The 13,430-nt window shown below is 41.4% G+C and overlaps 1 protein-coding gene across 23 annotated transcripts in view; it reads left to right on the top strand.

Annotated features, from left to right (window-relative positions):
* Depdc5 (DEP domain containing 5) overlaps positions 1-13,430 on the top strand; it is a 130,588-nt gene that overhangs the window by 20,089 nt on the left and 97,069 nt on the right. For 16 of the 23 annotated variants that reach the window (XM_006503983.4, XM_006503980.3, XM_006503981.4 and 13 more), the window contains 3 exons: positions 3,245-3,314; positions 9,641-9,719; positions 12,146-12,207. In XM_006503983.4, the coding sequence (XP_006504046.1) occupies positions 3,245-3,314; positions 9,641-9,719; positions 12,146-12,207 (211 nt within the window). The remainder of the gene's footprint in view (positions 1-3,244; positions 3,315-9,640; positions 9,720-12,145; positions 12,208-13,430) is intronic. The other 7 variants (XM_030254553.1, XM_030254554.1, XM_030254552.1 and 4 more) reach the window with 1 other exon arrangement.

Below are 13,430 nucleotides of genomic sequence, written 5' to 3' on the forward strand. Positions count from 1 at the left end.
TTTGTACTTAGTACATAGCTAATTTCTTTTCCTTCCTTCCTTCCTTTCTTTCTTTCTTTCTTTCTTTCTTTCTTTCTTTCTTTCTTTCTTTCTAAGATTTATTTATTAGTATACATAAGTAGCTGACTTCAGGCACACCAGAAGAAGGCATCAGATCTCATTATGGATGGTTGTGAGATAGCATGTGGTTGCTGGGAATTGAACTCAGGACCTTTGGAAGAGCAGTCAGTGCTCTTACCCACTGAGCCATCTCGCCAGCCCCATAGCTAATTTGTTGTTGTACATATATTTTCAACCTGTTTTTGAGAGGAATATAAGGGATCTGAAATGGAGTTTTCCATTTTTTAATGCAGGAAGAGTCTGTCTATATAATTAAAATAGTCTTTTGTTCTGGCTTCCTGTCTCAGAGGCTCTGGGGCTCAGGAGTCTCCCAAGTCTTTCTGGGCGTGTCCAACCAACTGATGCTTCCTCTGGAGATGATCGATTCCAGTCAAATTACTTCTCTTCAACATTTCTGTCTGATGTCCTCTCTTTTCTGCAATGTTGGTGGGTTTTTTCCTTCTCCTGGTTGGGCAGCAGATATAAATGTTAATTTTATTTCCTCAGATGAAGGGATGAGATGAGAGCCATAACTGACCGAGCTGTGCATATACATTGCTTGGGTTGGATCCAGAGCATTTCTTTCTCTGTTCTAATTGTCCTTAGGCCTAGGCCTGGAAGCTTCTAGCCTCTGTACCATTTAATCTTCCAAGTTGACTGTTTCAATATGCCTTCTCTTGGCTTCTGACTGAATTGCTCTGCTTGGCCTCATACTAACTTTGGCAAGAACAACCATAGAACCCATCTCAACAGGAATAATTTTTATGTATCATTTATCCTTTATGATACCTCATTTGTTCTTCTCAAGATCTCTAGAAATTAGGTAGCTAGCTACAGGGATAAATACTAATACTAATCACATTTATTGCCTTTCTAAAGAATTGAGGCTTGGGCAGTGAGATGTCTCAGTAGGTAGTGGCACTTTCTGCCAAGACTGATGAACTAAGTTTGATTTCCTGGTTCCCACATGGTAGGAGAGATTTGCTTTGGCAAATTATTTGCTTTTCATAGGCATAAACACAACCCTACTTATACACAGATAAAATGAATGAAGATAGTAAAATCTGGGCCTTAGAAAGATACCATCGTGTAACAAGTAGTAAAGGTACTAGAATCTAAGACCAAGTTTTGTTGCGCTCATTTGCATGTGCATAGTAGGAAAAGCTAATAACATTGAGGACAGTTGAGATTGTTTTTGAGATCCTGTAAAACAATGTATGATTGGTTATATGCAATATGTTGCTTTGTTTTGTGGTTTTGTTTTTGTTTCTTTGTTTTGTTTTGTTTGAGACAAGGTCTTATTATGTAGCCCCTTGGCTATTCTGGAAATTGCTATGTAGAACAGTTTGGCCTTGAATCCATAGAGATCCAATTTCCTCTGTGTCCTGAGTGCTGGGATTAAAAGCATGTAAAAAAAGCAGTATTTCAAGTGCTGGGATTACTGGTGGATGCCACCATTCTCAGGTACTGTGTCATTTTGAGAACTGAACTCATATCATCTGGAAAGGAACAACATCGATTGTTGTTATCTATTGATATTCAGCTAGTAAGTGATACTTAGCTGCAGTCTCTGCTTAGACTAGCTATTCCCCAAAGTGGACAGCTCTGAGCTGAGAGCCTTGTTTGTTGTACTGCCGTATTCTCTTACACACTCAAAAGTCCCAGAGGAAAGACAATGGGTAACATACTCCTGTAATCTAGCACCCAGGTGAATGGTGCAGGGGCATTCTGAGTTCTAGAAAAGCTTGGGGTATATAGAATAGAGTCAGTCTAGCCTGAGTTACATAGTTGTCTCAAAAATAACAACAAAAGAGTTTCAGAGCGGAAAAACATTAAATTGGAAAAGATTTACCAAATTTCCATTATGTTTTCAAAAAATGATTTGTTTTGTTTGTGAGAGAGAAAGAGCAAGCTCTCTCTGCCTTGCTACATGGAACTATCCATCCAAAGGCCTGTGAGCTGCCGGCTGACTCTCCTGTTTTTCCCTTTCATCTCACAGGTGGATTGCTAGGGTTTCAGATGCGCTGACTTTTTCCTCGAGTTCCAGCTATTAAACTCAGGCCATCAGACTTGAGTAGCTAAAACCTTTACCCACTGAGCCATGTCCTTGGCCCTGACATTTAAAAAACAAACAAACACTTGTGACCTCCTTGCCTCTCTTCTCTTCTCTTCTCTTCTCTTCTCTTCTCTTCTCTTCTCTTCTCTTCTCTTCTCTTCTCTTCTCTTCTCTCCTCCTCCTCCTCCTCCTCCTCTTTCCTTCCCTTTCCCTTTCTTTCTTTCTTTCTCTCTTTCTTTCTCTCTTTCTTTCTAAGATTGATTTTATTTATATGAGTACACTGTCGCTGTCTTCAGACACACCAGAAGAGGGCGTCAGATCTCATTACAGATGGTTGTGAGCCACCATGTGGTTGCTGGAAATTGAACTCAGGACTTCTGGAAGAACAGTCAGTGCTCTTAACTGCTGAGCCATCTCACCAGCCCCCTCTTTCTTTCTTTTTCTTTCTTGTTTTGTTTTGCAACAGGCTCTCACCTTGTAGCACTGGCTGTTGGGGCGTCATTATCTAGACCAGGCTGGAAATCACAGAGATCAGTGTGCCTCTACCTCCTGAGTGCTGGGATTTAAGGCATGCCCCACCTCTCCCAACATTTTTATTTTTTACTTTTTTGAGGTGTGATTTCCCTTGAATAGTGGCCTTGACCCTTAATATCTACTGACTGCTTGTGTTAGGATCCTAGGATTAAAATGATGTTTTCTCTGTATTGAAACTCACTGTATCAGGGCTAGGATTAAGGTAGTTTTTTACCAACACTTATTTTTTGAGTTTTGGCTGAAGCTATAAAATCTGCATCCAATAATTTTGTATATCATTTTTTGAGGGTTACTGTTCTTGGAAGGCCCAGTTCTCTAGACTTGTATATTTTCTGTGGACTCCGCCTGTTTTTATTTAGAACACTGAGAGCTGTTTTTAGAAGCTAATCTGCTCATAGGGTTCTCAGTGGAAAGGTAAAACTGACCAGGTCGTTTGGAAACAATTAGACCTAGATGACAGACAGAGGAGGCTGTCTTGATTCAGAAGACAGTGAGTGACAGAGCCACCTGGAGAGAGAGATAGCGGCAATAACTTGTATGTGTGTCTCCTTTCAGGGCACAGGCTGGTGAGCTGTGGGTCAAGAATGAGAAGGTCATGTGTGGTTACATTAGTGAAGAGACCAGGGTAAGAGTTGCAAAATGACTTTCTGGGTTTGTTTCCTTATACCATTATGTCTGAGTCCTGAATTCACAACAAAGGCATAAGCAAAACCCTCATGACTGATACTGGCTGCCCAGCTACTGTCCTCTACTGCTGTCTTAGTTTATAGTTGGATCTTGGCAGGTTGGAATTGGTCTTCATTTTCTTCTTCCAAATGAGTCTGTTCAATCTATTAAATACAGAACTGGTTGTAGTGGCTCTTGCTTATAGTCCCAATATTCAGAAGGCGAGACAGAAGGATTACTATGAGTTAGAAGCCATTCCAGGCCATGTAATCAGTTTCAGTCTGGGCCACAGAGTGAGACATCTGGTACAGTTCCTGCACTTAGTAATTTCAAGTGTTTGTTGAATGGATTTTCCCAAGTATAAGTATTCATAAAGTGACCCTATGCAATAGGCATGTACCTATATTCCAAATGACTTAAGAAACTGAGGAAAAGCCATGCATGTGCCACACATCTTGAATTCCAGCACAGAGCCAGACAAATCTCTGAGTTAGAGTTCAGCCAGCCCAGCCCAGTCAATTTACAGAGCAAGTTCCAGAACAGCCAGGCTACACCAAGAAACCCTGTCTTGAAAAACCAAAAGAAAGAAAGAAAGGAAGGAAAGAAAGAAGAAAAGCAAGCAAGCTGAGAAGATGACCTTGGTTAAAAATAGAATAAACAATTTTTTTCTTTAAAGCCAGGGGCTATTGATGTATAGTCCAGGTTGGTCATGAACTCTCAATTATATCTTTACCTCTAGAAAGTTGAAATGATAGCTATTACTACCACCCTAGCTTAGAGAACAAGATACCTGTATATGAAAAGAAATTAGCACTATTGGGTTGGGGCTGAACCTTAGTGGTAGAGTAGTTACCCAGTATGACAAGACCCTGGATTCAGTCCCCAGAATTAAAAGGGGGAAAAAATAGAAAGATATTAGTATTATAAAATTTACTAGCTACAGAATTGGCTCAGTAGGTAAAAGCACTGGCTGTGTGAGCCTAATGATCAGAGCTCAGATCCTGAAAGTCAGATGGAGTGACGCCAAGCGTCGGTATCCTCGCATGTTCCTACAGGGGAGATGGGAAGTGGAGAGGAGACCCTTCAGAAGCTCCTCAGGCAGATTGCCTGAAAAAAACCTTCCTCAGTGTGCAAGGTTATTCTCTGACCTCTACCTGAGCACCAGTGTGTGTGCTACACCATTTAAACTTGACTACACTCATCCTCTCCCCCTCACGGACCTCTCAGACCTAGATGCACAGAATTTAAGATTCTTACCCCAGCACTGATACACGTGTGTATTTTGGTCATTCCCCTTTTCAGTGATGCAGTCAAACCCATGGTAACACATTAGCCACATCACAGCCAGCCCTCTTGCTTTAGGTAACTTCATAACCACAGCATATGCCTGGTTTTCCATCACATAAATATCCTAAGTGTAAATTTTAAAAGGGAAAATGGACATAGCAGTGCACTTTTGTTGTTATCGTTGTATTTTGAGACAGGGTCTCGCTATGCAGTTCAGGCTATCTGGAACTCACTGTGTAGATCAATCTGGCTTTGAATTCACAGAACAGGCCTTCCTCTGCCCCCTGGGTGCTGGGATTAAAGGTGTGTGCCATGACACCTGGCTAGTGGACACTCTTAGTCTGAAAACTTGGGAATTGAAGGCAGCAGAAAGGAGAATCAGTAGTTGAAGGACTGACCTACTTCTGTGTTTAGAATAATTTTGCCTTAAAGGGTGTCTTATTTGCCTTTCTGGGGGAGCCCAGGGACTTGCACATGCTAAGCATATACCATTGAACTACATCTTTAGCCCCCAAAGATAGCTTTCTAAAAAAAAAAGTTTAAGTATAGAGCCCAGGGGTGGTGGGTGGTAGGAGTGGTGGAGGAGAAGGAAGAGGAGGAGGAAGAGGAATAGGAGAACCTGGAGGTGGTGGTGGCAGTGGCTCATGTGTAATCCCAGCACTTGGGAGGTAGAGGCAGGTGGATTTCTGTGAGCTCAAGGTCAGCCTGGTTTACAAAGTGATTTCCAGGATTGTATAAAAACTATAAATATTTTTCTTTCTTTCTAAAAAATATGCCATGATTTTAAAATGTAAGCCAGGTATGATAGCACATGCCTGTAATCCGAGCATTTCAGAAGAATTTAGCAGGATTACAATTTCAAAGCCAACTGTTGCTGTGTAGTAAAATCATGTCTTAGAAAAAAGTTAACATGTAGCTCAGGGATCTCACACTTGTTTGGCATGCCTGAAGTCCTAGGTTAAATTCCTAACACTACATAAAGGAACTGGCCTTAGTGGTACCTGTAAGTACTGAAAGACTGAGAGGAGCCCCTTGCTCAGGCCTCAGGACAATAGCGGACACCCAAGAACTCATGAGAGACCAAGCTTGATGCAAACCACACGAGGCTTTATTCGGGGAAAGCCAGAACTCTGGGGACGACTCATATCCCACGCAGGGGTAGAGGAGTCGACCACGAGGGGAAAGGGGTCTCAGTTTTTATAGGCCCTCGGGGGGGGGGGGCGAGGGGGGGAGAAGGGGGAGTAGGGGATTTCCAGATCTAAACAATGTCTATTCTCAAGAAATAGGTATGGGAGTGGTATAAGGAAGGAGTCTGGTGCAGGTGTAGCAACTCCAGATTGGCCCAGCTGTGGTTGCTGGGGAGATTTTCTGACTGTTTCCCAGCAACCAATATCACAAACACCTGGCAGTGAGGTGCAGCAGTGGGCACACACCTGGGTTCAAGGAACGGTCAAAACATTGGCAGACACACAGGTTCAAGGAGTGGCCAGAGCATTGTGCACCTCTATGTTTCTAAATCAGTGAAGCTAGTTCTGCTAACAGTGGAATCTATTTGCCAATTTCAGGGCTTCTGTGACCTTTCCTATTCTGTCAGGATCTTTTAATACAGCACTCAGGAGGCTGAGGTCCAGACTGGCCTGTGTTTCATAGTGAGAACCTGTCTACTAACAAAGGAAAACAAACAGGGCTGGGGTGCTGGCTCTCTCTCATTTGCTGTGTTAACTTGAGAACCTGAGTTCAAATCCCTAGCACCCAGGTTTTTTAAAATAGTAGACATGGTCACACATGATTTTACTGGAGCAGTATTAGGAGGGGCAGCTAGGGTGACAGTGGAGCTTACTGGCTGCAGTCAGGCTCTAGGTTTAATGACAGGCCCTGTGTAAAGGGAGTAAGGCACAGAGTGACAGCAGGACAGTGACTTGCTCCTTTGACCTCTCTGAATTCTTACAACACACAACACAACACACATAGTCAACAGTCACACACATACACACACCTGCTATGCACAAAATTCTTGATACTAATACCTAGAAATCACCAGATGATCAAAGTTAACACTTTCAAAAGTGTTTTTTCCCTAGACACTGTATTTCTGTGTTTAAAAGAGAATAAAAGTCTAGCAGTGGTCCCACACACCTTTAATCCCAGAGGCAGAGGAAGGTGGATCTCTGAGTTCATGACCAGCATAGTCATGGGTTTCAAGAAACACTGTTTCTTGAAAAACTGGGGTGGGGGTGGGTGAAGGGAGATTTATCAGGTACAGGAATTCTTCAGAGTGAATAGTCCTTTTTTTTTAATATATATTTATTTATTATACATAAGTACACTGTAGTTGTCTTCAGACACTCCAGAAGAGGGCGTCAGATCTCATCATGGGTGGTTGTGAGCCACCATGTGGTTTCTGGGATTTGAACTCAGGACCTTCAGGAGAACAGTCAGTGCTCTTAACTTTTGAGCCATCTCTCCAGCCCAAGTGAATCATCTTTAAGGAGTAGTCTCTAGTGAACTGAAAAAGAGATTTACATTCGGCTTTTTCACCAGAGTCCTTCAGAGGTAGCAGTGAATGACTGAATAACATTGGTGGTAAGCACATAGAGCCAAAATACCACTTAAACTTCTGCTTGAAGGGAATGTACAATGTCAATTATAATTTATTAGGCTCATTCGCCAAGTCTTGTTCAAGTTCTTGAGGTTTCTGTGACTTTCTTTGGTAGAGCTGCTGCCCTTTCTATTACGTTTCTTGTGAATCTTCTTGAAAGTATTGCAGTACTTTACCAGTCCTTATCCAAGTGCTGTAAAACTCCAAGAGGTTAGGGATCCAACCTTGCTTCTTATGATACAAAGCTCAGAGTAAGATTAAATAACTTTTTTGTTTTTATAGAGTATTTATCTATCTATTTATTTATTTATTTTTCGAGGCAGGGTTTCTCTGTATAGCCCTGGCTGTCCTGGAACTCACTCTGTAGACCAGGCTGGCCTTGAACTCAGAAATCCACCTGCCTCTGCCTCCCCAAGTACTGGTATTAAAGGTGTGCGCCACCACTGCCCAGCTACAGTATTTATTTCTTGTGTATGAGTTTTTGCTTGCCACATATATATGTGTGTACCAAACATACCTGGTGCCCATGGAGTCCAGAAAAGGTCTTTGGATCCCCTAGAACTGGAGTTAAAGACAGTTGTGGGCCTCAGTGTGGGTGCTTGTGGGTGCTGAGAAATCAACCACCCTGGGTCATCTATAAGAGCATCCAGCTCTCTTGACTACTAAGCTATCTCTCTAGCTCCTGATTTTTTGAAGTAGTGTTTCATGTAGCCCAGGCTGGCCTTGAACTCTCTGTACCTAAGGATTACCTTCAACTACCAACCGTCCTGTGTCCACCTTACAAGTGCTGAGATTGTAAGCATGTGCCATACACCCAGTGTATTTGGTATAGTAGATCAGAGAGTTTTGTGAAAGGTAGGCAGCCTTGCTACCAACTGGGCATTCTATCAGCCAGAAAGAAAAATGAGTGAGTAAAGTTTGCTTTTAGTTGTGCCACTTCACAATTAAGAGAATTCCTCCATTGTTTGAAAAATTCTTTTAGTTAAAAAAACACTGAGTATATATTTTTTACTGAGTATATATTTTGTTTGCTTTTCAACACAGGATTTTGCTCTTTAGCCCAGGTTGGCTTGACTGACTGTATTCCTGCCTCATTTTTCTGATTTACAGGATTACAGACATAAAACACCACATCAGAGTTTGCTCTGTTCTTCTTATTTATTGTTAAAATTTTTATATATTTTGATCATGTTTTTCTCTCTCCCTCAATCCCTACTTCCCTATCCAACTGACTTCATTTTCTCTTTCATTAAAATAAACATAAAAAATTAAAACAATGAAAAAAATCAATAGACCAAAACAAACAAACAAACAAACAAAAAACCGCCAAAACAAAACAAAAGCACCAACAAAACCGTGGAATTTGTTTTGTGTTTGGAGCATGCCCTGGAATATGGTTGATTTACCAAGAGACATTCCATTGGCGAAAACTGATTTTCCCTTTGCCTACAGATATCAATTGTAACTAGCTTATTGGTTAGGGATGGGAGCCTGTATCCTCTTTCACCCTTCAGTTCTGGGACCACATCTTGCTTGAACCTGTCAGGCCTTTTGCAGGTCTTATGAGTACTGCCTTGATCTCTGTGAGTTCATATGTGCATAAGTCCTGCTGTATCTGGAAGACACTGTTTCCTTAGAGTCATCTACCACCTCTGCATCTTACAGTCTTTCCATTTCTTCATAATAGATCCCTGAGGGGAGAGGTTTGATGAAGGCATTCCACTTAAGACTGCTCCAGTCTCTCACTCTTTGCCCATTGTCTAGTTGTAGGTCTCTGTTAATTCCTATCTACTGCAAGAAAAACCCTCTCTGATGAGGGCAAAGTGAGGCTGTGATCTCTGATTTTAGCAGTATGTCATCAAAAGCCATTTTATTTCCATGTTCCTTTAGTTTTTTTCCCCTAAGCCCATGGCATACATATGTAGTATAAGCTTCTTGGCCATTTTAGCAGTGTCAGGTGTGGGGTTTATTTCATGGAGTGAACCTTGAATAATAATAATAATAATAAAAATAATAAAAAAGACCATAAAAACTGGTATTCTTAGGTGTATAATTATGTTGGGCTGGTGAGATTGCTCAGCGAGTAAAGGTGCTAACCACAAAGCCTGATGGATCTACAGTTCAGTCCCCACACAAGTGGGAGGAGGGAACTAACTCCAGCGAGTTTTTCTCTGCTCTCCACGTGTACACACACACACACACACACACACACACACACACAAGCAAATGCACACATTTACATTCACATTCTTTCTTTCTCTAAATACTAATGAATAATTGTAGTTAAATATGTTACCATTACCGTCACGACAGACTTTGAGACCCTGTTCGTCCTGTAGAACTAAAACTGTATACAAATCATTTGCTTTTTAATGCAATTATGTTTTTATTTGTTACAGGTGGTGTTCCGTTCTACGTCGGCTATGGTTTACATATTTATTCAGATGAGCTGTGAAATGTGGGATTTTGATATTTATGGTACTGTTTCCTAAGTACTCATTGTAACTGGCACTGGGAAGAACTCTTGGTAGTCTCTAAAGATGCGTTGTGCTTTCTTGCCAAACCTTTCAGTTCTGTCCTTTTTACTATTATTTTTTATTATTCTTTTTGCTGCTGTTTGTTTCTGGAGATAAGGTCTCATATAGCTGAGGATGGCCTTGAACTTCCCAGTCTCCTGTCACCCAAGTGCTGAGATCCAAGGCACTCACCTCTGTGCCCAGTGTGTGCTGTGCTAGAGACTGAACCCAGGGCTCTGTACAAACTTAGCAAGCAGTCTACCAAACAGATAACAGGCCAGGTGTGGTGGTGCATGCCTCAAATCCCAACCTTCGGGAGTCAAGAGGCATTCAGATTTCTGTGAGTTCAAGGCCAGCCTAGTCTACATAGCAAACTCCTTTCAGAGCTAGATAGTGAGACCCTGTGATTTCTGATTATCCTGCCTCCCAAGTGTTGTAATTTCAAGCATATACTACCATGCACAGTACTCTGTTTTATTAATATTTTGTGAGTACGTGCATGCATACATCCCACATACCCACTTAAAGGGCAGTGGACAACTTTACATAGATCAAACTTTGTCATCAGTCCTGAGCAGCAAATGCTGGTACCCACAGAGCCATCTTGCCAGTTCCTCTATTTTATTTATATAAACTGTGTAGATAATGGAGAGACACTCAGAAGCAGAATGTGAATTTAAGGAATGCAATAAAAAATGAAAGAAAAACCTGCTCTGGGATGCTTAGGTAGCAGTAATTTCTTTCTGTCTGCTCACAGGACCTTGCTCTATTACCCAGGCTGTCTTCAGATTCATAAACTTCTTTCCCAGCCTCCTGAGTGCAGGCATACACTACAACTCTCAACTTGGTGTTTTTTATTTAGTTTACTTACTTACTTTCTTCCTTTTTTTTTTTTAAAGATCTATATATAGCCGGGTGTACACGTTGGAGGTACATGCCTTTAATCCCAGCACTTGGGAGGCAGAGGCAGGCGAATTTCTGAGTTCAAGGACAGCCAGGGCTACACAGAGAAACCCTGTCTCGGAAAACAAAACAAAACAAGACAAAAATCTATATATTTATTTTAAGTATATGAGTACAATGTTGCTCTCTTCAGACACACCAGAAGAGGGCATTGGATTCCTTTACAGATGGTTGTGAGCCATCATGTAGTTGCAGGGAATTGAACCAGGACCTCTGGAAGAGTAGTCAGTGCTCTTAACCACTGAGCCATCTCTCCAGCCCCATTTAGTTTACTTTAATCCACAGGAAAAAAACAAGTTTGTATCATGGTATTTGAATTATGACATAATGATCACAGAATGCTAAAAATTACAGATCCTGTGTCTACTTCACCAGTGTCATGATTTGTACAGTTCAGATTAATGCAAATTAATTCTTGCTCTGAATCAGCAAGGATATTTTTTTAAGATTTATTTATTTATTATATGTAAGTACATTGTAGCTGTCTTCAGCCACTCCAGAAGAGGGAGTCAGATCTCGTTAAGGATGGTTGTGAGCCACCATGTGGTTGCTGGGATTTGAACTCTGGACCTTTGGAAGAGCAGTCGGGTGCTCTTACTCACTGAGCCATCTCACCAGCCCCAGCAAGGATATTTATGGGTAGAAGGACCTATAAACAACAATTAATGAATGCCTAGGGCTCATCAAATAATTTCTTTAAACTTTTATTACTTAGAGAGAGAGAGAGAGAAAGAGAATGTGGTGTGTGTGTGTGTGTGTGTGTGTGTGTATGTACAATTTTCCGGAGTTAGTTTTCTTTCTCCTCGGGCTTCTGGGAATCAAACACAGGTCATTAGCTTTGGCAGCAGGTGTTTTTACCCATTGAGGTATCTCAGTGGCCATGCAAATTATCTTCTAATACACCTTAAGCACAACTATAAGAAGTGTCATATTTGGAATTTAGGTTGTTCTCTTTTTTTAAATATACAATATATCAGCCTGTCGTCTGCCTCTTTAAAAATGTGGGTTTTGCCTTGAAGCCGACACTATAATTATGAGATTACGTAATGATGAGAAAGTAGAGTCCTGTGTTTTCTGTACTAAGGAAGCACCTAACCTCCATAACTGAACTTGGCTTGATAGATTTGAAGACAGCCAATAGAGTGTCTAGTGTATTTAAGTAGCTCCTCCTACATTTTTGTACTTTACACTTTTTCCTTGCTTTTTGTTTGTTTGTTTTGTTATTTGTTTGTTTTGTTTTGAGGCAAGGCCTTGTAGCTCTGGCTGGAACTTGCTATATAGAGCACACAGATAGCCACCTGCCTCTGCCTCCGGTGCTGAGATTATTGGTGTGTGCACCACATCTAGTGACTTTGTACTTTAGCAGAGCCCATTCCTTTGCCTTTGGTCCTGTTCATTGACCACCTCCTCACTGCTTCCTTTCAGGGGATCTGTACTTTGAGAAAGCTGTGAACGGTTTCCTCGCCGACCTGTTTACTAAATGGAAGGTATGGTTCTTTCTACAGTCTCTAATCTTCTGGGTGGATATCACTCACTACATTTAATTTTTTTCAGCTATTAATTATTTTAATTTTTTTAGTTTTTAATTTTTGAGACAGTTTTCCTGTCGCCAAGGCTAGCCTCTGACACGCTGAGTAGCCAGCCAGTGATGACCTTGAACTTTTGATCCTCCTGCCTTAACAAGAACTGGGATTGTGTGTGTGCTTTTCTTTTGTCATTCTTTTTCTATTTTAACGTTTTAGTTGTGTCTGTGGGCTATTGGTCAACCTTTGGTCTTGTTCCTTGGGTATTATCTACCTTGGTTTTGGGTCTTCTTAAGTATGCTGGGTTGGCTGGCCAGGGAGCCTCAGGGAGCTCCCATCCCAGCTGCCCCAGCATTGGGGTTGCAAGCATGTGCCCCCACCTCCTGGCTCCCCTAGCTTCTACTTACCTGTTTTTGCAATCAGTTGTGCTTTTGATGTCAGAAGAAATCACTGCTGGAGCTGGAGCAATGACTCAGCGCCAATATGGATGTGGATAACTGCCTACAACTCTAATTCCAAGGCATCTGGCACCCTCATATATACACATGCAGGCAAAAGACCAGTGCACACAAAATAACTCTGGGCATGGAGGTGCACACATGTAATTCCAACATTTGAGATGTAACTCTAACACTTGGGGCATAATCCCAACATTCAGAGGACGAGGCAAGCCCAGTTTAAACTATGTGGTCATAGATAGACAGACATACAGACAGACAGTCAAACTTTGAAGAGTTTAGGGTATTAGCCCTGATATTTAGGTATTTAGCTGACTTCCATGTATGATATGAAGTAGAGTCCAAATTCATTGTTGTTTTATTTTTCTTGATTTTCTTTTTTTTTTTTTTTAAGATTTATTTATTTATTTTATGTATATAAGTACACTGTAGTTTTTTTCAGACTCACCTGAAGAGGGCATTAGATGACATCACAGATGGTCGAGAGCCACCATGAGGTTGTTGGGAATTGAACTCAGGACCTCTGGAAGAGCAGTCAGTGCTCTTAACTGCTGAGCCATCTCTCTAGCCCCTTTTTCTGATTTTTCAAGAAAGACTTTTTCTTGGTAGCCCTGGCTGTCCTGGAACTAGCTTTGTAGACCAGGATGGCCTTGAACTCACAGATATTCTATGTGCCTCTACCCCTAAGTGCTGGAATTTGAGCATATTCCACCACTGGCCCATTTAGAC

The sequence above is a fragment of the Mus musculus genome, chromosome 5, assembly GCF_000001635.26.
Source record: "Mus musculus strain C57BL/6J chromosome 5, GRCm38.p6 C57BL/6J".
NCBI classification, from domain to species: domain Eukaryota; kingdom Metazoa; phylum Chordata; class Mammalia; order Rodentia; family Muridae; genus Mus; species Mus musculus.